Below are 27,690 nucleotides of genomic sequence, written 5' to 3'. Positions count from 1 at the left end.
ACAGATTTCTTGGTTTTGCAGGTGTAGTTGTATCAGTAAGGAGCAATGTTCTAGTTTAGTTGCTGTCTCCTGTGCACATCTCAACATGGCTTCAAAAGGAGAAAAATCAACCTGCCCCTACTTCAGTTATGTTTATTCTGACATTTTGAGGAGCTTCTCTGCAAATTTTCAATATCTCTGATTGTTCACTAAACAACTGGGGATGAAATCTGTTCATCAGCAGTTTCCAGTTGGGCTGTGGTTGTGGGAAGGGGCACAGAGGGATGGTGGGGCAGTGCTGGAGCAGGGGCTTCTCCTCTAGGGAACAAACTGTGTGTCCAGCCCAGGGTGGCAGCAGCACCAAAGCATCACCCCTCCGCTCTGCTTTAACACCCCTTCTTGCTTCAAACAGCCTCATTTACATATCATTAGCAAATTTGATGGTTTATGTGACCCCCACAGTGGAGTTGGAACATAAAATTCTTCTGCTTGGAAATACCACAGTATTAATCAGAGCTATAATCTGATCATAGCTGGAGCAAGATGCCTTGGAAATGTAAAGGTAAAACAATGCCTGCCCATAAAATGTCCTTGATGGGATGTGTCAGAGCAGGTTTTTACGTGGAACTTCCTGGGCTTGGCGTGTGCTGCACGTGAGGGGTGACCTTAAGAAAGGCTGTGCTGAGGACAGGCAGTTCATTCCTCATCCCACCCCACAGTGATTTGCAGAGCTCCAGCTCCCTAAAACTTCAGCTTTTATCAACAAATTTCCCTATTCATGTTAATGAACCAGCCCAAACTGTTATATATGGGCAAAGCTGGGGTTTGGAAATGCCTTTCCCCTCCCTGCCTTGCATAACGCATGGTTTATGGTACCTCCTGTCTTTATCGACGCTGATACGTGCCCTTGAAAATTTGATTTTTGTAAAAAGTTTACTGCTTTTATTACAGCTATTTTAAGTCTCTTGAATTTAAATGAGAGTTATGATCCCATCCATCATCCTGCTGATGTTAATAGGAACATCACAGCTTTTCCTGAGGATTTTGGGCTGAGCTCAGGCTTGGAGGAACACCAGGTTACTCTCTGCCTGCAGCTGAAAAGGATCCTGCTGGCAGCTACTAGCTGTTTGGTGCTGACTCTTTGCAGGCAGGAATCTGTGGTTTATATTTTCAGCTCACTTGGTCCAGGATTGGCTCCTCAGAACTGGTTTTAAGTGGCTGATTTTTATCCTCTTGCCTCCAGTTATTTGGGGGCGTTCATTAAGATGGAAGACAAGGAACAAGATCCTCCTTATTTCCAGAAAGGGAACTGTGGGCACCTCACTCTGTTGAAGGCAGCTTTGTTGGTTTTAGTTTTAATGGATAATTTGGAAAGTTGCACAGAAGCTAAAGCTGTAATAAAATTATGAAGCATCTCGTTAGGCTCAGGCGGGGTAGTGCTGATGGGCTGCAGGGGCTTAATTAGCCATCCTGATTTATTGATGGGGTTTTCAGTTTAAGATGTTTGATGTTAAATTAAAGACAGCTGGTTTGCATCCTTTATCAGTGTTGCAGAAATTTGGGATAAAATTGGACTATTAAATGCTGTTTGGAGTTGTTAGCACATATCAGAGCTCTAAATATCTGATACTGAAAATTCTTGGCAAAGTTTTGGGCTTTTTTTTTTTTTTTTTTTTTGTAAGAGTTGGTTGTTTCAAATAATGCCACAATAAAATCTGCTTGTTGCTTGTGTTTTGGGCTCACATCCTCACTATTGGCAGATCCTGACTGAGGTTTGTATTCATCAATAATTCCAATCTAGGATTTATTTAGGGCTTTCAGAGTTGGGTTGTGTGGACCCAGTGCGGGCCCTGCTCCTTCCCTGGTGACGGCAGTGGTGCTTTCCTCTGCTCTCCCCCTGCAGAACTACACCCAGTACATCCCCCTGTCCATCTACGACCTGCAGACCTGGATGGGGAGCCCTTCCATCTTCGTCTACGACTGCTCCAACGCCGGCCTCATTGTCAAGTCCTTCAAGCAGTTTGCACTACAGAGAGAGCAGGAGCTGGAGGTGAGAGCTCAGCCCGCTGCCCTTCACCGAGCACAAATGGAGTTCAAGCTTGCTTTGCTGTGTACGCTGAAAAATGTGTTTAAAACCGTGTTGGAAGGCAAATTAATTTGCAAATAGCTTTGCCACTCTGATCTTTCTGGTTCAGTTTGCTATCCCATTAAATTTGGAATGATTTTTAATACAAGCACTAATTAAATGTTAATGTTAATAGAATCAATTTGGGCCCTAATGGTCTTTTCTGCTGAGATGAATGCCAAGGTGAACAAGACATCATTTTTTTGGTTGCAAAACTCTGGGATCTGGGGCTGTATTTTGATGCAGTTGTGGTTTTGTGCTGTTGAAGTGAATGCAAAAATGTGGAAGAACAAAAACCTGATCCACACAGGGATTGTCCTGGTGGTTCCAGTTCTGCAGAGTGTGGAATGTGTTCCCAATGAAAAGCTGTCTTTGATTGCAAATGGAATTAGTAATAAATTTACTGAAGCAAATCTGAAATGCAGAGTGGAAGGGAAGAAGTTGGAATGTTCTGTGCAGCCTCCCCCCTGCTGCCTGTAGCTCCCATTTGTAAAGATTCACTTCTCACACTTCCAGGACACTGGATTAGAAACCCCAAAGCTTCAAGGAAGGAATATTAATTAATCAGGCAACTGAGTGCCACAAATACAACCTCCAAACAGCTGTTAGGTGTCCCTGCCTGTCAGTCCTTTCCTTTGGAATTCCAGATTTGGAGATGCTTTAGTGGGGGCTTTTTGGCAGGTGGAAATTCCAATGTACTGAAGAAGACACCTGATAGCCTGGTATATGCAGATCATTTCATTATTCCTTCTCTTCCATAAAACAATTCCATATTTTGTAACAATGGGAAACTTCCCATGGTCTGTGGCTTGGGAAGAACATGGAACTGCCAGACAGGAACAATAGAATTGGAGCAGGAGTCAGAGAAGGGGGTCTGAATGTCCTTCCCCGGGTTTCCCCATCAGCCTGGGGCTGCACTGGGATATTTTGGGGCCTTTCTCCTTTGTGGATACAATGCTCTCTCCAGCACTGTGGGGTTGGTTTCTCATTCTGTTCCCCAGCAGGCTGAGCAGGTCTGACTTCACCCTCCCTTTCCCTGCTCTCTTCACCAAGTTCCTTTTGCCCTGGGCTGGTGCTGAGCTCCAGAGGCCTTGGAGGCTCCTGAGGGGGCAGCAGCCCCAGGGACCCCTCTGAGAGGCAGATCCAGGGCTCAGGTGGAGTTTGTGCAGGGAAACCTCTGCAAATCCAGCCAGGGGAGGAGGATGAGCACGAGTGACAAAGTCTTTGTTCCAACAAACATTCCATTCCATCCTCCCTGGGATTTATCATGCTGCGAGGCTCCATGGGGCAGCTGCTTTAGTGCTGCAGCACAGGTTAACACTGCCAGTTAATCTGGTGATGAAAATACTTCCAGGGTTATGTGTCTGCTTTTCATTCTGTCCTTAGCTTTCATTAACTCCTGGTGCCTGACTGGGGCTGCTGCTGGTGGGGAACAGGGAGCAGAGCCCCGCTCACAGCGGCACGAGAGCGTGCAGGGGAATTCATTTGGAAAATTATAAATTATCCAATTGTTCAAATTCATGAAGAGTGAAGCAAAGCTGCAACTCGTGCTCCAGAGGGGCTGCCAGAGTGATCAGGATAATTGTTCCCCATTTCCCTGCAAGCAGATCAGAGGAGTTTGCTCTTCCTTTAATCTGCCAGAGGGATTCTCACCTCCTGATTCCGCATCTTGCCCTAATGAAAGAAATGCAAAATGTTGGAAAGAAACTTTGGTGGCTGAAGTTCACTTTGTTTACCTGGTTCACAAAGGTGCTGGGAAGATTATTGATGTTTTCTCACCCTGAATTATTAGTCTCAATAATAATTATTAGTCTCAATAATAATTATTTGTCTCAAAGATCTTATTCTTAGTCAAAATCTTAAACAGGAGAATCCCTGTGCTTTTGGAGAATGGGAATGCTGGTCTGTAGGGCATTTTTATAGACTGAGGTTTGGTCTATGGGGTATTTCTGGACTGACTTTGGACTCTGAGTGCTGTTAATGAGATGTGAGTTAAAGCTGTGCTGGTGCAGCCACGCTGGCACCTCTCCCTGACTCCCCCTGGGGCATTGCCTTGTTCTCCACAGGTGGCTGCCATCAACCCCAACCACCCCCTTGCCCAGATGCCTCTGCCCCCCTCCATGAAGAACTGCATCCAGCTGGCAGCCTGTGAGGCCAACGAGCTGCTGCCCATGATCCCAGACCTGCCTGCAGACCTGTTCACCTCCTGCCTCACCACCCCCATCAAGATTGCTCTGCGCTGGTGAGTGGGGACCCCCCGACCCCCCTGTCCCCTGCCTGGGCTTGGGGAGCCCCAAATCTGCTCCTAAAAGCTCCCCCTGCCCCTGCCTGGGGTACAAAAGCTGCTCCTGACCCAGAGCAACCCTGCAATATTAAACAGCAGGGTTTGAACAGGGCACTGGGGACGGAGGCTTATTAATGAGAGCTAGAAAGGTGAAAATATTGTTATCTTCTAGTTATTGTGTTTTAGTTTCCAGCTCAATATCTAGGTTTGCTCAGATTGAGGGGGTTACTGATTTGGGAATTAAATATCTGCTTCCTCAGAGAGCAGGGATGGTACACAGTGCAATACAGCTCTCTGCAAACTGTCCTTTGCACAAATCACATTCCAAATATTGCAGTTGCTGTAAATAATGCAGTAGCTCTAAACAGTGCTGGAGTGAGAGGAAGGGAGTGATAAACCAGGGAAAGATGTTCTGGAATGACAGCCCAAGTTAATTAGTTAGAAAAGGCTGCTCCAGAGGGCAGGAGCTTTCCAAGAGCAGAGCTCACCCAGCACCAGGGACCTGAGCTCAGAGCTCCATTCCCAGAGGCTCCATTCCCAAAGGCCCTTCCAGCTGCTCCTCTCAAGTTTGTGCCTGGTCCAGACTGGAAAAACGTCAGGGCATTTGCTGGATGAGGTTTGAACAGGCAGAATCCCACAGACACTGCAGGTGGTGGTGAGGAATTGTCACCACAGCTCCAAGAGTTACTCACTGCCCTTTGGGGATATTTGTAATTAATCACAATTCTGTTTCACATCAGCAGCAAGCCGAGCGAGTTCCTGTGGCCAGGCTCAGGTTTGGGTGTGTGAAGTTCTGCAGGAGAGGTTTTCTGGTGGGTTTTGCTTGTTAGCTATGCTGAGAAAGGTTTTTTTGGGATGCTGTGATCTGCTCAGGAATTTCCTGTTCCTCATCTCCATGGGAACGTGGCTGAGCAGGGCAGGTTCTGCACAGGCCACACCTGCATGGGAGACCCTCTGAGCTGTGTTTGACAGGAAAGGTGTTTGTAAAACTGCTCAGGGAAGGGTTTAAACAGCTCAGCCTCAGCTGGAAGGTGCCAAGGGAGCTCATGGGTAGTGAGGAATTTCCTCCCATTTCCAATGCAGTGGTTGTGTGGTGTTCACTGCACTCTCAGGAATTTCATTCCCTGATGAAGGTTATGCTCCTTTGTGCTCCCAGGTGATTGGCATTGTTGCAGGTGGGTTTTATCCATGCAATCCTGTAAATAATAAGTGCTGCTGTGGATCATCGGTTTTTACTGATGTTAAACACAGCAAATGCAAAAGCCGAGCTGTGGTTAACCAAAAATCAACACAGAGACCTTTGCCATTAAAACTTCCCTTTTCCTTCATCTCAGCCCTTGTCCTGAAGCTGACCCAGAACCCTGTGGAAATGCTTTTGAAACACAACATTTGTGCAGCTCCAGACTGGCCCTCTAATGAGGTTTCACACAGGGAGTTTATGGGCAAGTGGAAGCTCGGATAAACGTTTATCCATCCCGTGTTGTTCTCTGTAGCAAAGTCACTGAAGGACAGAATCCCTCATCAGCTGGGGCTGCAGCCACTCCTATGTGATTCCAGGAGGTGAAGCTGCTGCTGGGAGGAGGAGCACAGGCCAGCCAGGCCCTGGCATGTGGGGCAGGGAGCTGCACCGGTGCCAGCTGCAGCTCCAGGAGCCTGGAGGGTGCCCTGCCCGTGGGGATGCCCGCTGTCCTTGTGTGTGTGCTGGCTGCTGACGCGGTGCACGCAGATCTGCAGCTATATAAAGCTGTGGGTGAGGCAGGCTGGGGGCTAAGCTGCAGGGATTGTTAATCCTGAGGCAGGCAGGGCTGCTGAGCAGCCGTGGAGCTCTGCTTTAGTGCAGGGCTCGTTAATCCTGACGGATCTGGCTGTGCAGCTCTGCTTTGCGCAGCTCCCCTGCAGGCACAGCTCAGGGCTGACTCATGTGCCAGCGCTCCTGGAAGGTGACGGCAGCTGAGCCACACACTCGGTGCCCTCAGGGCCTGGGGGCTGTGAGATCCCGTCCATACTGAGGGGTGGGATCCTGCAAAGGGCTGGAAAAGCCCCAAAGAGCAGAGCCCTGGGGAGGTGGAGATGGGCACTGGGTCCTGCAGAAGGCACAGCCAGCATGGGAAGGGAGTGGGAAAGGACCAGAGCTGTGCCTGCTGCTGCTCTGTTTAAGGTGTTTTGGGGGGTTTTCCCTAATGTATTTATTGTGCTTTTCTGCTTGAGGTTTTGGGGTTAATTCAGCCAATCCTGTGTCCCACATTGGTTTAGACAAACTACACTGGGTTTCAAACTATTCCCGTGATACTGAGCACCATTTCCTGCATTTCTGGGTTTGGGCTGGGAGGGACCTGAAAACCCATCCAGTGCCACCCCCTGCCACAGGCAGGGACACTTCCCACTGTCCCAGTGTGTCCAAGTCTGTCCAACCTGGAGTTTGAGGTTTATCTTCTCTAATCTGGGACTGTTAGCACCTTCCACTGTCCCAGGCTGCTCCAAGCTCTGTCCAAGCTGGCCTGGGGCACTCCAGGGCCACCACCCTGCTTTGGGGGCAGCAGATGTCACCCTGCAGAGCTGGGCTGCTCTCCTGGTCCTTCCAGGCACCCCCAGAAGGGTTAAACTCTCCAGCCTCATCCAGAGACCTGGCTCTGCCAGCCTGAGTCTGCCTGGGGCTGTTTGGGAGGGAATTTTCCTGCATGGCTCTGTAATGCACTGTCATAAGAATTTTATATTTCAGCAGATTGCACAGGGACCCCAGTGCAGGTTCCTGGGATCTTTATGGCTTCTCTTTGTGCTGGATGACACACACATCAGGAGAACAGCCTGGGGACCGTGAGCTTCCAGAGCCTGGGCTCCAGCGGATGCCCCCTCAGGCAGGGGATGCCACAGGGAAACTGGAGTGGTGCTCGGGATCTCAGAAATGAGCTCTGCATGTCCTGTTTTTAATAAGTAATTGTTCTCCTTGTGATCTGGGGAGAAACCCTTTGGACATGGATAATGTGGCTCTGGTGAGACGGGGGAGATGGGACTGCTGGGCAGCTGAGCCCTTGGTGTCCCCAGAGTGGGGGAAATGAGATACACAGAGGGGCAAATTCCTCCTCAAAGAGCAGTGAGGGGGTTCCTGAGGGGCTGGGGCACTGGGCTGGGGATGTGGGGCTGTCAGGGAAGCCATTCCAAGCTGGAATTGCAGGAATTCCACCCTGGAGCTGTCAGGGGCAGCCATTCCAAGCTGGAATTGCAGGAATTCCACCCTGGAGCTGTCAGGGAAGCCATTCCAAGCTGGAATTGCAGGAATTCCATCCTGGAGCTGTGAGGGAAGCCATTCCAAGCTGGAATTGCAGGATTTCCATCCTGGAGCTGTGAGGGAAGCCATTCCAAGCTGGAATTGCAGGAATTCCATCCTGGAGCTGTCAGGGAAGCCATTCCAAGCTGGAATTGCAGGATTTCCACCCTGGAGCTGTCAGGGAAGCCATTCCAAGCTGGAATTGCTGGGTTTCCACCCTGGAGCTGTCAGGGAAGCCATTCCAAGCTGGAATTGCTGGGTTTCCACCCTGGAGCTGTCAGGGGCAGCCATTCCAAGCTGGAATTGCAGGATTTCCATCCTGGAGCTGTCAGGGAAGCCATTCCAAGCTGGAATTGCAGGAATTCCACCCTGGAGCTGCGTTCCCACTGCTGCCCTGTGCTCCCAGAGGGGCTGCAGGAGGGGGCAGCTCCCCCCTGCCCACACACTCTGCTGGAGCAGCTCTGGGGATTTTCCAGGCGCTGCTGACAGGGCTGCATTTCCAGGGCTGCTGTTCCTGGAGTAGTGGGACTTGTAAGGCTGAGCAAATGGAGTCAGCAGGTTTTTTTAATGAAATAAAGAGGTGTCTGAACCTGGCGTGTTCCTCCTGTCCATCCCCTGCCCATCGTGCCCTAATCCAGGGAAGCCCAGGCAAGGCTGAGCATCATCCCAGCAGCACAGCCCTCCCTGCTCTGTCCTGCTCTCCCAGAGGCTGTGCTGGATGCTGTGAGCCCTTTTCCCCCTCCCTGGTGTGCTGGAACACTTGTCACCCTGACAGCTGCAGTGGCCCAGCTGTGACACCGATGGAAACGGCCCCAGAAGCACCAGGGTGACAAATGGGTGACAAACTGAGGGCCTGGCTTGGCTCTGATCACACCCTGCTGAAGTTCCCTGCCCAAAGAGCATTTTAAAGGCAGGAGCAGGGCAGTGAAGAGCCCTCCTCCTGCCTCCTCCCCACAGAGCCCGGTCATTAAGCACTCAATTAGTGAGCTCTGTTTTACTGTCTCTCCCCAGGTTCTGCATGCAGAAGAGTGTCAGGCTGGTGCCAGGAGTCACGCTGGATTTAATAGAGAAGTAAGTCAAGCTTTAACTGTACTGCTGTGTCCTGGAGGGGTCAGGAGAGCAGAAATCTGGGTGTAAGAAGTGTAAATTCTGAACAGAGCTCCCAGGTGCTCAGTGTGGGGAGTGGAGCTGCCAAGGGTCCTGAGCAGTAATGGGGTGAGATCACAGCAGCTCCCATTCCCTCAGCCATTTTGGCTTTTAATTGTGTTAATTTTTCATGGGAAAAATTTATTGTCTCCTCTCAGCTTTATCTGTATAAAGCTGCATTTCAGGGACACTCATTGGGCCAAAATAAAAATACATTTTACAACTGACAGAGCAGAGACAAACCCTGTCTCTCAGAGGAGGTGTCAGAGAGATTTTCAGGGAAAGGATTCACCATTCTTGGGTGTTGCTGCCTCTGAAAGCTCTGGGGAAAACGTGCTGGGTTTGGGTTTCTCATGGCCTCGAGGAGATGGAAAGCAGGAATGAAACCTCCCTGGGGCTGAGTGCCAGAGGGGTGCACAGCTTTGGGGGTGAGGAGGAGGCTCAGGCCACCTCAGGCCACTGCAAAAACAATGGCTGTGGTAAGTTAATGAATTTCCAATTGCTACAAGAGTCTCTAATCAGAGACGTGGTGAGGTCACTGGAGGGCTGAGGCAGCTCTGACTCAGCCTCACAGAGCACTTGGAGCTTAAATCCTCTTTCAATAAAGGTTTCCTGGCAGAAATGGGTTTTTGTTCAGGCTCTCGGTCTGTCTGTGCCACAGCACACGTGTGTGCCAGCAGCAGCTTCCTGTGGATATCAAATATTTAAACCTCATCATCTTCCTCTGCTCCTTGTATCAGTTATGGAAAACACAGATTTTTATTGCAGTCTGGAGACAGAGCTGGAATAATTCCTGGATTGCCTATGTGTATATTGTAATTTATAATTCACTTGTCTTTAAAGCTGGGGAAGGAGTTGATATTGCAATTAAGCTGCAGACTTTGAGGCTAAATGAAGCTGCACCTTCTCTGAAGGGCTCCAATTTCCAATTATCCAGGCTCAGCCCATGTCCTGATGAGGGAACGTGGGGTGGGTCCTGATGTGCATTTCCATCACACATCTTCTGAGATGAAGCCAAACAATGCCTCAGCTTAGAAATAAAGATCTTTGCTGGAGCCAGACAGCAGAATACAAAGGAATTTTGGTGGAGTGTTGGGAATTTGGGAACTTGTGGCTGCCACCTGATGAGACTTTTGTTGGCAGCATCTCTGTCCATGTTCCCCCTGCCTTGGGGGCACTTTTCTCTCTGATCCCAAGGCCTCAGATCATCTGTGCTGGAGGTGTGGCTGCTGAGTGACGTGAGCTGGGCTTTGTGCTGCTTTCAGAAAGTTTGGGAGAAACCTAAGGAATGGTTGTGGGAATAAATCCCTGGTAATAGGAATCCAGAACTGGGTGCCAAGGATTACGAGATGCTTTAATCTCTGTTGCTGCACGGGGCTCCCTCTCCCCAAATCCCCTCCCAGGGCACCAGGAATGGTCTGTGGCACTCGTGGGATTTTCAGCTTGGGTCCATTGTGCAGAAGGAGGGAATTCTAAACAGAAATCCCCCAAGAAGGGGAAAGCAAACAATGGCTGGGGTATGTTAATGAATTTCCAATTGCTACAAGAGTCTCTAATCAGAGACGTGGTGAGGTCACTGGAGGGCTGAGGCAGCTCTGACTCAGCCTCACAGAGCACTTGGAGCTTAAATCCTCTTTCAATAAAGGTTTCTGCCAGGAAAACCTTCTGCCCACCTTCTGTGGGGCTGCTCAGGAGAGTCTGTGGCTGTGCTGGGCCCCAGCTCAGGTCCCTGTCCCTGCAGAGCAGCTGGGTCCCTTGTGCTGGGGCTGGTGACAAAGGGCCCTGGGGATGTCACCACGTGGGGAAGGTGCTGCTGTGGCCGAGCCTGCTCCAGGCTGTGTGCACCAGCACCCCATCCATGAAAGTCACCACAAATAACAAACGTGAGACTGAAATTAATGTTTGCCTCCACTTGAAGTATTATCAAGTGTCAGGGGCTGGAAATTGCTCGCGTTTTAATGTCTGTTTATTATTTATAGTGGAAGGTGATAATTCATGGTTTGCCTTTGCCACCTGGCTTTGGCAGTTCCAGCCCCTTGTGGAGATCTCAGTGGAAGGTGTCAGAGGGGGTTTCTGTCCCCCAGGGGTGGTTTCTGTGTCCCAGGGATCCCAGGGGGGCTCAGTTCAGCAGGGACCCCCTTGGACCCAGGGAAGCCCCCCTGGCCCGGGGAGCTGAGCTCTGCTGCAGAGGCTGTTCTGCAATGCAAATATTGACAGGGAATCCTCAGCAGAGCCTCTGTGGCCTCGTGTTCCCCGTGCTCGCTGCAGGGGCTCCATCAGCAAACACTGCACACAGGTCTGTGCTGCTCCTCTGCTACCCACACAGACAGGAATTTTTCATAAGATGGTAATTTCTGGCTGGTTTAGAACTGTGTTTGTACATGGGGATGGTGCTGCTGCGTGTGCCAGAGGAGTGAGTGGCCACAGAGAGGGTTCCTGTGTTGGTGCTGACACTTCTGATACTTAAAAGCTGGCACACAAAGGGAATTGGGTTAAATCAGGAATAACAAAAAGGCAATTGGGTTAAAATAGGAATAACAAAAAGGTAATTGGGTTAAATTAGGAATAAATCCACGGATGTCTCTGCAGGTTGCTGCACGTTTCTGAAACTTCCTCATCCTGTTGCTGGTACCTCCTCATGAGGAGAAAGGCACAGTAACAGGGGCCTCATGAAGGGTTTTATTCCCCACTTTAGGATTCCTGGGAGGCTGAACGACAGGAGAACCCCCCTGGGGGAGCTGAACTGGATCTTCACAGCCATCACTGACACCATTGCCTGGAACGTGCTGCCCCGAGGTGAGGCTGGCCAGGGAGGGGGGTGAGGAGTCACATCCATGAGGGGCTGAAATGAGCAGAAAATGAAACTGGAAGAGCAGATCAGGGTGGAGCTGAAAGCTAGTTTGTTTTTTATTTGCTCTTTTTACCACAGCATTGCAGAGACCTAATGATTAGAACCCAGAAAGGGTTTTTCTGTGCTAACACAATTGTTGTAGCTTGAATAATTCTCTTTCTTACTGAATTTGTACAGAGCAATCTGTTTTCTTCCAGCCTTGGTTAATAGCATGAATAAAGGCTTTTTTCCCCCTCTTTGCCGGTAAGGCAGTTTTGTTTCCCATGAGTAACTTCATCCCTCATTTCTCCACCCCTGTTGTGCTCTGAATTGGTACTTCTGGAGCACAAGCAGCCAAATTTGTAAACACTTCTCCAACCCTGCTCTTCCTAATGCTCACACAGCATCAATTCTTCTCTGCCCTGTAGAAGAGAGCACATTTGCTATCTTTTAGGATTCATTTTGGCTTCTCATGAGCACATCACACTGCCAGTTAACAGATGGATAGTTCTTGATTAAACAGTACACAGAGGTCCTGTTCTCCCTCAGTAATTTTCCAAAAACTTAGTCAGGATGAGCTGAGATGAGACACCAAAATGGGAATTTGATCCAGAAAAGGCAAAAAGAGCCCATGGTGGGAAGTGTTTGACTGAGTTAGTGGAGGATGGATGTGAGGTGTCTGAGGGAGCTCTGCAGGCACAATTTCCCTTTCCTGGTTGTCATCTCATCCCTGCAGAGCTGCTGGGGGTTCCTCCTTGCTGGAGCAAAGTATTAATGTGGTTTTGTGTCCTGAACCCTTTTAACACGATACCTGAGGTGCTGACAGGTGCCTGTGCTGACCCTGCATCTCTCTCAGATCTCTTCCAGAAGCTCTTCCGGCAGGACCTGCTGGTGGCCAGCTTGTTCCGGAACTTTCTGCTGGCAGAGAGGATCATGAGGTCCTACAACTGCACGCCCGTCAGCAGCCCCAGGCTGCCCCCCACCTACATGCACGCCATGTGGTGAGTGCTGGGCTTCCATGGGCCTGCAGGAGCACCCTGGGGTGCTGGCGGGTGTCCTGCCCATGGTGGGTGGTGGCAGGTGTCCCTGCAGGAGCACCCTGGGGTGCTGGTGGGTGTCCTGCCCATGGTGGGTGGTGGCAGGTGTCCCTGCAGGAGCACCCTGGGGTGCTGGCAGGTGTCCCTGGGGTGCTGGTGGGTGTCCTGCCCATGGTGGGTGGTGGCAGGTGTCCCTGCAGGAGCACCCTGGGGTGCTGGCAGGTGTCCCTGCCCATGGTGGGTGGTGGCAGGTGTCCCTGCAGGAGCACCCTGGGGTGCTGGCAGGTGTCCCTGGGGTGCTGGCAGGTGTCCCTGCCCATGGTGGGTGGTGGCAGGTGTCCCTGCAGGAGCACCCTGGGGTGCTGGCAGGTGTCCCTGGGGTGCTGGCAGGCGTCCCTGCCCATGGTGGGTGGTGGCAGGTGTCCCTGCAGGAGCACCCTGGGGTGCTGGCAGGTGTCCCTGGGGTGCTGGCAGGCGTCCCTGCCCATGGTGGGTGGTGGCACTCCAGGGTCCCCTCCTGCCCACAGCATGCCAAGGTTCCACCTGGGTCTGTGCAGGGCTTCCCTGGGGCAGGGTTGTGTTTGGGTTCCACCCTGACCAAGGAAGGAATGGTGAGTCTGACTCCATGTGCTCAGAAGGCTCATTTGTTATTTTATTATACTATATTATATTAAAGAATACCATACATATATATATACACATATATATATATATATATATATACACACACACATATATATATATACATATACACACTATATATATAATGATACTATATTATATTAAAGAATAATATATATATACTATATATATAATGGTACTATATTATATTAAAGAATACCATATGCATACTATGTATAAAATGATACTATTATATGAAAGAATCATATTATTTTATTATGCTATATTATATTAAAGAATAACATATATATACTATATATAGAATGATACTATATTATTTAAAGAATCATAATATTTTATGATACTATATTATATTAAAGAATAATATATATACTATATATGTAATGATACTATATTATATTAAAGAATCATATTATTTTATGATACTGTACCATATTAAAGAATACTATTCTTTAATATAATATACTATATTACGTTAAAGAATACTATTCTTTAATATAATATAGTATCATAAAATTATAGATAAAATAAAATAAACTGTACTAAAGAATACAGAAAGGATACAGACAGAAGGCTAAAAAGATAATAATGAAAACTCCTGAGTCTCTCCAGAGTCCCAACACAGCTTGGCCCTGATTGGCCAAAGAGTGACAACAGCTCACAGCAGAATCCAATGGAACAATCCCCTGTAGGTAAATAATCTCGAAACACATTCCAGACCAGCAAAACACAGCAGAAGCAAATGAGATAATTATTGTTTTCATTTTTCTCTGCGGCTTCTCAGCTTCCCAGGAGAAAAATCCTGGGCAAAATCCACAGAAAATGTGGATGTGACAGGTCAGCCAGTGGATCAGGGTGGAACAGCTTTGGCAGCTGAAGCCCCTTCCCAAAGCTGCTCCTGCCCTGGGATGCTGTAATTCTGCACAGTGATCCTGCAATTCTGTGCTGCAGGAGCTGCCCCCCAGAAATGGCGCATCCTCTGCCTTTGTTTCCCCAGGGATTGTGTGGGGTGGGCAGATCCTTTGCTGCAGTAGGAGAAATTCCTGCTCTAGAGTTCCTGTGCTTTTACTGTTGCTTTTAAGGTGATTAATGGAAATGGAGGTGGTACAGTTATCAGAAAGCTCTTAAATGCAGTTCTGCCCATCAAACCAATGTCCCACAACAATTACAGTGAAAATAATAATAATAACGGTAATAACCAAAATTCTGGCTTTTATTTTCTTGCTCACTGTGATTAATAGAGCAGCACCAAACAGGGCCAGGTGCAGAGGGGGGCAGTGGCACTGAGGGGCTCCTGGGGGACAGAGCAGAGCCTTGCCAAAGTGACAGGTAAAGGCACTGAGGGGGCTCAGCACTTCCAGGAGCTTTTTCATGGCTTTGCTCCATACAAACGTGCAGGAAGGTGAGCACAGAGGGTGGTGATGCATGAGTGCAGCACTGACAGCAGCTCTGAGGAGCTCAGACCCTCAGGGCAGCTGGGACAGTGGCAGCTGAGCCTTCAGGTCCCTTCCAACCCAGACATTCCATGATTCCTGCAGGGAATGGGGCCAGGCTGGCAGCAGGGAGCCCCAGGAGCCTGTGCAGGTGCAGCAAACACTGAGGAGGCATTTGCAGGTCCCACAGAGCTGCTTTAAATATTAAAATCCTGGAGGAAGCTGGGGAGCCTTGGCTGGAGCTGAACATTCTGAGTGCTGGGACGTGCAGACAATGAACCCTGAGTGCTTTGGGTCAGCAGCTCCTGGGCGAAACTGCTTTGGGCACTTGTGACTGGCATGGGCTGTTCTGTCATTGTCACCAGGGCTGGGACAGGGCAGGAAGAGCCACCCTGGGGACCCTGAGCTGCTGCTGGACGTGGCAGGGCTCCAGCCATCAGCTGCGCTCTGCAAGTGCAGCAGGGTAGGACTCGCTGTTGCAGGAGTTTCAAAATTAAACCAGTAAATTTCTGGAGTTATTTACGGCTTGCTTTTTTTGCCAGCATATTAAAAATCTATATTTTCTGCTCCTTATAGGGACATAATTCATTCTTATTGCCAGCCTATTAAAAGCCTGTGTTTCTGGTTTCCTGTGGGAATATGGCTTGACTTGAGTTGGTGTTGCCATCCACGAGCCACAGGAATGAAACTGGGAGCTCCTGGATCCCACTTTCATCTCTCTCAGACTCACATGGCAGCACGGTGGGGTCTGCAAACACATTTTCTTGGCTCATGGCGTGGTTCTGGAGCAGAGTGGAGCTGGAAATTCCTTTGGGAAGCTGCTGGATGGTGCTGGGGACCCCTTTGTGAAGCCCCTCAGAGCACATCACCTTTACTGCTGCTTTTTAGGATTTACCAGAAGAAATTCCATAAGAACAGGACACAAAGAGCTCTTTTCCACGTGAGTCCTGAACACTGGTGAGGTAGAGAGCAAGGGAACAGGGAACTGGCACACTTTATTCAGTGCCCTCCAAAAAACGTGCAGTTTGCAGCAAATCCAGCAAAGGGGAAAATTCCACTTTTGGCCGAGGTGGCTCAGTGGTTATTAGGAACTTTTAGTAAGGACAGATTTAGAAACTAATTTAGGGCTCGTTGAAATGTTTTCTAAAAATAATTACTTGTCTATCACCTTTCACTCAGGAATTTGTAATGGATGCCTGATCTGAAAGCTGCAGCCCCATTTTACAGATGGGATGAGCTGGGTGATGGAGGAGGGCAGGGGAGTTGGCCACAGGTGCTGGAAAGGATGAAACTCCAGCCAGGGGGTTGTGTGGAACCAAGGTCTGTGGCTCTGATCCAGCAGAGTTTTCTGATGGGTGTTTTATCCAGACTTTCCCCAGATTTTCAATCCCCAGGTATTATTTTGGGGAGCAAGTCTGGCTGCTGTGATAAGATCTGCACGTGGTGGAAGCAGCTCTGCAAACACCAGTTGAGCTTCAATTTTCACCTCCTGGATGATTCCCCTGCCCCTTCTGGGGCCCAAAATGAACCTTTGTGCTCTGCCTCCTTTGCTTAGCCCATCTGTGCTGTGCAGGGTTCCCCAGGTGCCCTGGGCTGGCTCTGAGCTGGCATCTGGCACAGCTGTGACACAGCTGCTGGAGCTGGGAGCTGCTCTGCCGTTTCAAAACCCAGCCCTTCAAGTTGGTTCTGGCCAATTCATTTGTGTCCACAGTACCCTTTTGAGCTGGAACTTGAGGAGAAGTGAGAATTTCCCTTTTTTGAGGGCATGTTTGACCCAGGAGCTGTCAGTCTGCTGCCTTCACCAAGCAGGGCAGGGTGCTTTGGGTCAGGAGAGCTGATCTCTGTGGCTGTGCCCCTTGGACACAATCTGGCACGTTATTTCTGGTTTTCCTGCTTTTTCTTGGCTTGAGTTGTGCCTCTCAGCCCCTTCCCCTGAGGCTGTGTCTGTGCGCTGCCCTCACTGCAGGGCCCTAATGCAGGATTAATATTAACATGAATATTAATATCCATTGATTGGCTGTGCTGTGCAGCTGAGAGTGGCTCTGTCTGTGGTGCCTGAGCACAGAGCTCTGTCAGCACCTTGATCTGTGCTGTGATGGATGAGGCTTTGTGCATTACTGCTGCTGCCAGCTGCTTTTATTCACGGCCTCTGAAAAGACCTAATAATGTGTTTGGAAATATTTCCTAACACAGGTCATATATTAAACCCCAAGTGCCTTAATTATGCTTTGGAAGAGCTACAACCCATCCCTAATAGAAACACCGTGGTGTGTTTGCAGGCCATGAAATTTGGGTTGAAAGGAGCCATAATGTACTGCAAATCCAGGGAGCTGGAGATTGGGGCTGGAAACAAAACCATAATGCAGCAAGGCAATTGCAGGTGGAGCAGGATGGATCAGGGCTGCCCAGCCATCCCTCAGGGAAATGAGGAGCTGGAGCTGCACCCAAGCACTCAGGGCTCTGCAGGAGGAAGGTGATTGTTGGGAGAGGCGTTTGGAGCTGTTTGAAGGATTAGATTAGTTCAGATTACACTGCAACCTGATATTTTTTGTGTCTCTGCGTTAGCCTTACCGTCTCCAAGCCCCATTATCAGACTAGGACACTTTGCTGTGGCACAGAAATAGCAAAGCCTGTGCCCTAAGTCGTGGCTGGAGCAGGGGGATGTGCTGGGGGAAGAAAAGGATTTCAGATTGTGCCAGATATTCACAGCAGTAACCAGTTTATAAAAATAGCTGTGTCTGAGCAGCTTCCAGCTGTGCCCTGAAGCAGCTTAGGGAGGTGACAGGGTGGCTGGCACACAGGTGAGCTGGGCTGTGTCGCAGGGCACGGCTGGCACTGGGCTCCAGAACTGATGAGGAATGTCTTGCCCAACAGACCCAGTGGGCTGGGAAATATTTAATGGCTCCAGAAATGGGGCTCAGAAGGAGGAGCTGCCCCAGGGCTGAGGGGTGGCTTCAGCCTCCCTCCAGGCAGGGAACCTCCTGTTCCTGGTACCTGTGTGGTGCCAGGTAATACCCACCACTCCCAGGGGGAAAGGGAGCGTTAAAAGACGTCAAGAATACATTATTAAAAAAAAACAGCAGAGTTAAAAGCATTAGACATTGAGTCAGCCCGAAAATTTGAGTGTAAGAAAATCAGCCCCCAGGAGCTGCCAGCTAATGGGTACCCGTGGGTGCAGCCAGACAGCTCTGCCTGGGCTGGGACTCTGCTCTCAGACATCTCACATCCCCAGTGCTCCTGGGGTTCCCCTGCCTGGCAGTTCATGGGTTTGGGCAGTGAACAGTCCCTGAGCAGGGCTGGGACTTAATTCTAAACTTTGCAGCAGCTCTGGGAAACAAGGAGGCAGCTGATGAGTTTGTGGTAAATTATTGAACATTCAGCCAGTCCTGGTGCAGTGAAAGGGTGCTGGGCTGAGGTGGGGTCCCTGCACACACCATTCCTGCTGTGGTGCTGCCTTGGCTTTGGGATAAGCAAAGTCCATTTTTTTAGCTGAGTCAATCTTCCTGCTAAGGAGAGCTTTCAACTTTGTGCAATTACTGCAAGGTAATATTAAAAAAAATCCTCTTTAACACCTTCTTTGATAGCATAACTCAGTGGAAGGCCTGGGTGTTTACAGGGTTGTCACCCCATGGATCCATCAGTGTCACTGTCAGGGTGGAGGGCCTGGAGTTACTGGGGAGAGCAGTGAGGAGGGAGCAAAGGAAGATGTTGAGCCCTTTGTGTCCCAACTGCAGTGAGAACAAATCTTGCAGAGCCCTTTGCAGGCAGCATCTCTGCGAGGGGGTGCTGTGATCTCTGCCTTTCATAAATCGCGGGTGGGATGCAGCTCCTCCCATCCCGGGTCCCTGTGCTCCCAAATTTATCTCTTGTTTGTGTGATGGGATTTGGGCAGCACATCCAGGCGTGCCCCCCTTTCCTGTTCCCTCTGGGATATTAAAGCTGCCAAACACTGCTCCTCATCCTCCTCCTCCTCCTCCTCTTCCTCCCAGCCATCCCTGTCCCCAGCCCTGTGCCAGAGTTCTCCCCACCCTCCAGGGTTTATCCCTTTCCCATTCGTTCGTGGCTTGCTTTGAATCCTGTAATTATTGTAACAGGAGTTTAATGGCATTGTCTGTGCAGCCAGCACAGTGAGTAACCTGTGTGTAACCTGTGTGTAACGCTGAGGCTCTGAGCAGGGAGCAGCTGTTGCACTGGTTGGAAGCAGAGAAGTTTTACTTTGGCTGCTGGTGTCCCGTGGGCTGGGAGGATTTGTGTTTTGCACAGACAGAACAGGAGCAGCACTTTGGGTGGTTTGGAAGGGCTGGAGAACCATTTCAGGGCTGCTCTGGGATGGCTGGAGAAGCATTTGGCTTGAGCAGAGCCTCTTCCACAGCTGCCATTAATCAACAGCCCTTGGTTGTGGAGAGCAGGAGGGTTGAGGTTTCACCTTGTGGTTATTGTTTGGGAAGGTTGGCAGAGGTTTGGGTGGTTTGGGCGGTGTTGGCTCTGTGGCTCTTTCCAGCAGCCTGATTTTAGAAGCATCAAAAAGAGATTTCATTTTAATCTACTCCAATCTCTTTTCAAATTTTTTGTTCGTTCTTTCTGATAACACTTAAAGCCTTTGAGATCTGACCTCACAGGGCTGCTTTGGGCATTTCTGCAGCAGTATTAGTGCTGCTTACCTAAAATTACTGTGAGGAGCTCAGCATCTTCATGTGCTGCTGCAGTGAGTGACCCTCAGAATCCGTCTGTGGGCAGCCAAAATCGGAGCAGTTGTCTCTGCTTTCTGAGCCATTCTCCTGCATAGTAAAACACCTCAAAGGCCCTGTGGGCTGACACTCTCCAGTGCTGCAGAAACTCCTTCAGGTGTTTTCCCCATTTCTCCCTGGAAACAGGGAATATTGAGCAGTCCTGAGCCAGCCAGCACTGCCCACATTCCTGGATGGCCACAATTCCAGTTTCCCTTGCTGTTCCTGAGGATAACCTGTGATTCCCTCTCTCCCTGCAGGCAAGCCTGGGACCTTGCTGTGGACATTTGCCTCTCCCAGCTGCCCACCATCATCGAGGAGGGAACTGCCTTCAGGGTGAGTGGCCACTGTCCCAGGGTTGTTAGCAGGAGTCACTGGGGTTTTTCTGCTTTATTTAATCTCAGAAAACAAAAAAATTTTATATTCTATTTAGTTTAAATTCCTTTATTCAGAATGGATTTTTCCTGATACTCCTTTGACATTCCATGAAGTGAAACTTCAAGTAATAATTGCTGTCCAAGCTCAGGTCCCTGCTCCACCCTGATGTCTCTCTAATTTTCAGCAGCATTTTTGCAGTTTATTTATATTCCCGAACTTCCCCAGGTTTTCTGGCTGTAATTGCAGCAGGAGAACTGTGGGCTCCTGCCAGGCTGGGGGCTGATGAGGATGCCCTGAGGCCTTTATCCTCCCACCCTTCCTTCCTCACTCAGTGCTCTGCTTTACAACGTAAAAAATACTATTTTTCCTCTCCTGGCTTACGTTCATTTTTACTTTCAGTCTCTAACAATGCCATTGGAGGCTTTTTTATTAGTGTTAACCCTCAGCTGGGCATTCTCTGTCAAGCGAGCTGAAATTCAGGAGATTTCTGAGTGTTCTGGGGTGGGAAGAGGCACAAACTGGCTGGGATCAGGCAGGAGGTCACGGACAAGAGTGGCCATTCTCAGCTGGACATCGATTCAGGGCGGGCTGGGAGCAGTTTCCAGGCTGCTTTTCAGGCCTGACAAATGGGGTTTGGTGTGGGTTTGGGCTGGAGTGGGGGCAGGCTCAGCCTCAGAGAGCAGCCGGGTCCAGCCTGGGCGGGGGTGGCCAGGAGCAGGGAAGGGACAGTGCCCGTGGTCACTGTGGCCACTGGCAGGGCTGGGCAGAGCTGGGTGAGGCACAGGGCCCTGCTGGGGGCTGCCAGTGCAGCCTGGCCTGGCACAGCCCTGGGCACAGCCCTGGGCACAGCCTCGGGGCTGGGGTGCATCAGCAGCACATCTCAAACCTCTCCTGGCTGTTCCAGGCTGTTCCTGCCTGCTCAGGCCTGGCAAACACAAAAACCTGGTGGGGAAGGGCCTGGGGGCTCCCAGTGCTCCCACAGGGATGGTCTGGGCTTGCTTTCTCTCCCTCCTCCATCTCTGCCCTCCCTCCTTCCCCACTGATTCCTGTTTCTCTGCGGGTTCCCGCTGAGTGCTTTGGTCAGTGCAAACCCTTAGTTTGCAGCACACCCTCAGGGTGATGGATGGGTGAGGAATTTGTTCTCATTGCACCTGGGCTGTGCCACCCTGGCTGGGGCAGAGGCAGCTCTGAGTGCTGCTGCAGGAGTGAAACGGCCTCTGCAGAGCAGATAAATCCTCTGCTGCTCCATCTGCTGCTCTGGGGAGAGCAGCCAGCTTCCCCAGCACCTTTGTGCTCACTTTGGGCAGCAGCACCAGCTTCCCCAGCACCTTTGTGCTCACTGTTCCCCTTTCTCTCCCCTTCCTTCCTTCTCCCCACCACATTTAAGGGACGTGTGTCTGCTCAGTCTTTGGGGAGGTTTTGTGCCTTTAGAAACCCCGAGCAAACACGGCTCAGTTCCGAAGCACAAACCTAGGAAACAGCGAGGGCCAGGGGTGTCAGGGCTCCTGCGTGCCCTCCCTGGTGTTTAACCCAGGCTGCTGTCCCTGTCTGCTCCCCCAGCACAGCCCCTTCTTCGCCGAGCAGCTCACGGCGTTCCAGGTGTGGCTGACCATGGGCGTGGAGAACCGCAACCCCCCGGAGCAGCTGCCCATCGTGCTGCAGGTCAGTGCTGGGGCTGGGGGGGTCCCTGCCTGTCCCTGTCCATGCCAGGAGTGTCCCTGTCACTCCTTGTCCATCCCAGGGGCGTCCCTGCCTCTCCCTGTCTGTCCCAGGGGGGTCCCTGCTATGCCATGGGGGTCCCTGCCCATGGCACGGGTGTCCCTGCCTTTCCCTGTCCGTACCAGGGGTGTCCCTGTCACTCCCTGCCCATGCCAGAGGGATCCCTGCCTCTCCCTGTCCATGCCAAGGGTATTCCTGTCCATGCCAGGGGTGTCCCTGTCTGTCCCAGAGGTGTCCCTGCCTGTCCCAAGGGTGTCCCTGTCACTCCCTGCCCATGCCAGGGGTGTCCCTGTCACTCCCTTCATGTCCCAGGGGTGTCCCTGCCTGTCCCAGGGGTGTCCCTACCTCTCTCCATGTCTGGCTCTGCTGCCTCTCTGAGAGCAGCACATCTTCCTTGTCCCTCCTCTGGCACCTCCTCTGTGTCCCAGCTCTGTCAAGCAGAGACTTTTATCTTGCCATTTGCAGAAAGTGGAAGTTACTGCAGCATAAATCGTTTGGAAATGTCTTTTATCCCTCTGGTACAGCCTGGGGAGTGCTCCCTTTAATGTGGGGCTGGAGCCCTGCTGCAGGAGCACCCAGCCTGGGCTCTGCTGTGGGGCTGGAGCTCCCTTTGCTGTGGGGCTGGAGCCCTGCTGCAGGAGCACCCAGCTCTGCACACCTGCAGGGTGGGGGACACTGCTCAGACAAGGCAGAGCTCTCCTGTTGGAAGGAGAGGAAATCCAGGGGAAGCAGATCTCAGTGTTTCAGGTGATGTTCCATGGCTCAGAGCTCTCCTGTTGGAAGGAGAGGAAATCCAGGGGAAGCAGATCTCAGTGTTTCAGGTGATGTTCCATGGCTCAGAGCTCTCCTGTTGGAAGGAGAGGAAATCCAGGGGAAGCAGATCTCAGTGTTTCAGGTGATGTTCCATGGCAGGGCCAGGATTGCAGCTGTCATCTGCAGCCTGCTCTGGCCTCCCCTCCCCTGCAGTTTGTGCTGACAGAAATACACAAATACAGACCCCAGCCAGGCACCTGTGGGCTGCACAATTTAAAGCTTTTCTCTTAAAGGAATGTTCCTTGTCCAGGGATCTGGGAGGAGACTCCCCTTCCCTGTCAGCTGGGCCCGTGACTGACAGCACCATCCATCTCTGCAGGACCAGATTTTAATTTCCTGAGTCTCCCAGGCCTTGGGAGATGAGGTGGATAAGCAGATGTGTGGTTTGTCTCTGTCACTGCCACGGAGGCAGGCAGGATTGTGCTCCAGCTCCAACTTTGCTGCTTTCCAAGGGATTGTTTGGCACCAGCAGGCTCTGCAGGAGCGTGACTGCAGTGGAACTGAGAGGTCACCTGGCAGAGGAACCTGTGTTCCTGCCTGGAGCAATCTCAGCTGGGACAGTGTAATTGTTGTTATAATTATAGCACATTAATTGTACAGTGCAATGAGATGGGCTGGTAACAGGTCTGAGCATCCTGAGAACCCAAACCCAGCTGATCCAGGGCAGGAAGGGAGGGAGTTTCAGACCCCAGGGAGCAGCAGCAGCACACACAGCCTGGCCAGCCTTGATCCCTGTGGGATTCACTCTGTGGGACCTCCTGTGCACAGACACTGCAGGCCTGACTCCATCCTGCCTCTGTGAGGAGCTGCCTGCTAAAACACAGCCTGTGCCATGGCCCTGAGCCCCTGTGTCCTGGCTGGTCCCCAATTTGGGTGTTGGATGGAATTAACTCCCCATTTCTTCCTGGTGATGCAGGGCTGGTGTGGGGGGTGGCACAGCAGCACCTCCAGCATCCCCCAGAAGGAATAATGGAATTAAAGAGATGTCCCCCATCCTCCCCCCAGGCTCTGCAATGTCTCAGCCTGGGCTCAGGGTGTTGTGGGGAGCTGGGAATGGGAAATCCTGTGAGGCCCAGGGCTTTGTTGGGGTGACAATGGCAAACCAGAGCTTTCCCAGTCAGCCCCAGAGCCTTTCCAGCCCCAGAGCTTTCCCAGTGAGTCCCAGAGCCTTTCCAGTCAGCCCCAGAGGGCTCTGGGGGGCTGTGCTGAGAGGGCAGAGTGTGGAGCTGGGGGTTCCCCCAGGCACCCTCTGCAGTCGGTTCCCTTTCCTGACAGAGTTTGGGTCCCTTGGTTTCGCTGCAGGCTGCAGGGTGCCAGCTGTGCCACACCTGTGCCCCCTGCCCCAGCCCTGTTCCAGCCTCCCCTGCTCTCTGCTCCTGCTGCAATCCCCAGTGCTGCCCCTCTTATTGCTGGGCTGCCTGATGGGATAGGCTGGTGCCAACCAGGGCAGGATGGCCGAAATCCTCTCTCCTGTCACCTGTCCTGGGATCTGAGCTCTGATACTCAGAGTGAGCCCACAGCAGCAGTTACCACATCCCCCTGCTCTCTTCTGGACTTTTCCTGCACCACCTCAGTGCCCAGTACCAGTCACCCGGAGTGTGAGATGTGAGCCAAGCAATTTAGTTATTCTTCAGTATTAAACATGAAAAATAATCTCATTTCAATATGCAGCATGCAAACACACTGAGGAGGGGGTGGAATTGGGGAGGTAAATCAAGGAGCCTCTTTCCCTGAGATCCATGCTGAAGGATGTTCCTCAATTTAAACTGAGGATTAAACGTTGCATTCCAATATTTTACATCTGTTAAGGAGATTAAGAACTGCAAGTCTATCTGTTAATATTTCACACCAGGGTAGGTATAAGCCAGCAAAGCACCACCTCATTAGCGTTGTCAGACTCCATTTTAATGAGATTTTTATTAACGACCAACATGACCTTTTGCTCCCTCTTAAGTCTGTGCTATTGATTTGGCAAGGAAAGCAAAGCCTCTCCCTGTGCTCCTGAGCCTGGGGAGCAGAGGGAGCCTGGGCTGAGCTGTCCCTTGGCTCCTGCTGCAGGGACCACCCAGGGAAAGGCAGCTGGGACCCTCAGGGATTGCTGTACCAGGGACAGTGCTGGGTGCCAGGGTGCCAGAGACCCTGCACATGGGTGCCAGGGTGCCAGAGACCCTGCACAGGGGCATTGCTGGGTGCCAGAGACCCTGCACATGGGTGCCAGGGTGCCAGAGACCCTGCACAGGGGCATTGCAGGGTGCCAGAGACCCTGCACATGGGCATTGCTGGGTGCCAGGGTACCAGAGACCCTGCACAGGGGCATTGCTGGGTGTCAGAGACCCTGCACAGGGGCATTGCTGGGTGCCAGAGACCCTGCACAGGGGCGTTGCAGGGTGTCAGAGACCCTGCACATGGGCATTGCTGGGTGCCAGGGTACCAGAGACCCTGCACAGGGGCATTGCAGGGTGCCAGGGTGCCAGAGACCCTGCACAGGGGCATTGCTGGGTGTCAGAGACCCTGCACAGGGGCATTGCTGGGTGCCAGGGTACCAGAGACCCTGCACAGGGGCATTGCAGGGTGCCAGGGTGCCAGAGACCCTGCACAGGGGCATTGCAGGGTGCCAGGGTGTCAGAGACCCTGCACAGGGGCATTGCTGGGTGCCAGGGTGCCAGAGACCCTGCACAGGGGCATTGCTGGGTGCCAGAGACCCTGCACAGGGGCATTGCTGGGTGTCAGAGACCCTGCACAGGGGCATTGCTGGGTGCCAGGGTGCCAGAGACCCTGCACAGGGGCATTGCTGGGTGCCATCTCTGTCAGAGGCCCAAGAGAAGTAAAGAGAGTGGTAAAGAGAGAGAGGGCAAGAACGTGGTAAAAAGGATGAGAGGAAAAGTAAAGGAGTAAGAGAGAAGACGAAAGAGTAAAAGAGAGAATGGGGGTTTCCTGTTACAGTAAATCTTCTGTGCTGAATATTCTGATTCTCTCTAACCAATCTAATACAAAATACAAATCCTACAGCATTTCCATCCAGCCAATAAGAATCATTACATTACCACGCTGTGTTACATTTTAAACCCTAAAAACTCCTCTTTGGCCCCTTCTGCCAAGCTGCAGGGTCTGCTCTGACCCTTGGGCCTGTCTGCGAGCAGAGGGTGTTGTTCCATCCAAAGGGGATCACCTTCAGCCGGCCACACCATTGCTTTCCAGTTGTTCAGTAACTGAGGGATCTCACAGCTTGCTTTCATTTCAATCTCTCTTACAGTTTCATATTCCCAAAACCTTTTGCAGTCATGGTTATTATATCATATTTCCTGTCCCCCAGGCAGTGACCCCTGTCCCTTGCTGTCCCTGCAGGTGCTGCTGAGCCAGGTGCACCGGCTGCGAGCGCTGGATCTGCTGGGCAGGTTCCTGGACCTGGGGCCCTGGGCTGTCAGTCTGGTGCGTGGGGGCTGCCCGTGGGCTCCGTCCCTCCTCCCTGTGCCCTGCAGGGTGATGGGTGCATGCTGCCTGAGGGAGGGAGCTGGGCAGCACAGCACAGCCCCGACAGTGAGCCAGCCGCGTGCTGGGAAAGGGAGAGGCGTCGCAGTGTCACACTTGGGGCTTGTTCATCACACCCTGCCCCTGCTCCTGCCCAGTGCAGCTCCCAGGGAGCAGCTGAGTGGGAAAGAACGCCAGGGACAAACCAGGAGGAAATATATAAAATAAATAGCCAAAAAAAGCACGCGTGTTTATTATGTGTTCTTTCGGCTTACTGGCTGCATCATTTTCTTCTCCCCCTTGATCTGTTTGGTGTCTGGGTTTTACAAGCTCTTGTGAGCAGGCAGCAGCTGCATTCTGCAGTTTGCAAAGTGGCAGCACAGTGTGGAGCATAAATAAGAATTAAACAGGAGCAGTTTAAAGCACTCCCATAAATGGAGCTGTTTGATGATAAAAGGGATGAAGATGGAGCAGCAGCTGGTCCTGGAGCAGCTCAGTGATGGCACTTTGTAGTGCTGGGCTTTACTTCCTCCTGGAGAGCCCTGGTAATTCCCAGAGGGAAGGCTGGGATTCCTGAACTCTGTGTTGAGCTGGGAGAGGCAGCAGGGCTGAGGGAGGTGAGGATGAGGAGCACAAAACAGCCCAGGTGTGAGGAGAGGAGGCTGGGCTGGGTTAACTCAGGGTCTCCATGGACCAAACGAGTCTGGAAGTACCTGGTGCCATTCAGGGTGAAAAGAACAACAGACAAACACTGGGGATCCCCTCTTTTTGGGGAATTATTTCCTCCCAGATTTCTCAGCTGTGTCTGTAACAATGCTGCACCCTGGGCCCTGCCGGGTGGTTTGGGTTTTACTGACAGGGATTTGCTCTCTCTCTCCAGGCCCTCTCTGTTGGCATCTTCCCCTATGTGCTGAAGCTGCTGCAGAGCTCAGCCCGTGAGCTGAGGCCTCTCCTGGTGTTCATCTGGGCCAAGATCCTGGCGGTGGACAGTGTGAGTATTCCTGCCCCAGGCACAGCCCTGCTGCTGGGCTTGCACACGAACAGTGCAGCTGGTGGGTGACTGCAGGGGAATTTGTGGGGTGCTGTCTCTGAGTCAGTGGTTTGGGGGTGCAGTTAGTGGAGCACTGCACAGTTGTTAGGAGAGGTGCTCACATTCATTCAGGCACAATTGGAAGCCCATGTAGAATGTCTGAACTGCTGTGGATGTTGGATCTCTCCTCTTTGGGGGTTGTTTTTGTGTCTCTCCTGCACTTCAGTATGGAGCACAGCACTGAATTCATGAAGGTTTTCCTGCTGTTGATCCAGCATTGTCAGGTTTAGTTTTATAACAGTATTTCCATTAACATCCTAAGAGGATTTGGGAAAGCAAAGAAAATGAGAACTATTCATCTCAGAGCTCTTGTGGAAAGCTCATTCGTGGTGCCTCAGCCCCAGGTGTGTGCAGGGCTCAGGTGTGATTCCCATGTGCTGTCCTGCCCCTCACACCTTCCCTCCCATGCTCTGGCACTGCCTCACTTGTTTGCAGGCTGAGCTTTACAGCAAAACACACAAAACCAGCACTCTGAAGGGGTGGGTTTGGGTTTCTTTGTGCAGTTTCACTCCCCCATTCCAGCAGCACATGGTGGGAGTGGGAGGGAGCAGGGGGAGGTGCTGAGGATGCTGCTGGGGGGGCACAGGCAGCAGCTCCCTGCAAACAGAATATGTGCTGTGAGTCTGGGCTTGGCTGGGTCAGGCTGTGCTGCCGCTGCCACAGGAGCTGTTTGTTCCCTCAGGAGCGGGAGGAGGTGTCAGTGCTGCTGGGCTGCCCTGTGTTCCCAGCACAGAGGGGCTCAGGTGTGTTCCTG

The 27,690-nt window shown here is 51.4% G+C and overlaps 1 protein-coding gene across 2 annotated transcripts in view; it reads left to right on the top strand.

Moving 5' to 3' along the window:
• Positions 1-27,690, top strand: part of RPTOR (regulatory associated protein of MTOR complex 1) — a 104,924-nt gene that overhangs the window by 29,912 nt on the left and 47,322 nt on the right. For both annotated transcript variants that reach the window (XM_054293063.1, XM_054293062.1), the window contains exons 5-13: positions 1,883-2,029; positions 4,171-4,346; positions 8,665-8,724; positions 11,495-11,595; positions 12,486-12,630; positions 19,729-19,804; positions 21,407-21,508; positions 25,724-25,807; positions 26,727-26,837. In XM_054293063.1, the coding sequence (XP_054149038.1) occupies positions 1,883-2,029; positions 4,171-4,346; positions 8,665-8,724; positions 11,495-11,595; positions 12,486-12,630; positions 19,729-19,804; positions 21,407-21,508; positions 25,724-25,807; positions 26,727-26,837 (1,002 nt within the window). The remainder of the gene's footprint in view (positions 1-1,882; positions 2,030-4,170; positions 4,347-8,664; positions 8,725-11,494; positions 11,596-12,485; positions 12,631-19,728; positions 19,805-21,406; positions 21,509-25,723; positions 25,808-26,726; positions 26,838-27,690) is intronic.

Source organism: Melozone crissalis, unplaced genomic scaffold (genome assembly GCF_028551555.1).
Source record: "Melozone crissalis strain CALT ecotype California unplaced genomic scaffold, PUWL_Pcris_2 ptg000129l_1, whole genome shotgun sequence".
In the NCBI taxonomy this organism is placed as follows: Eukaryota; Metazoa; Chordata; class Aves; order Passeriformes; family Passerellidae; genus Melozone; species Melozone crissalis.
This window is presented reverse-complemented; position numbering and strand designations above follow the sequence as displayed.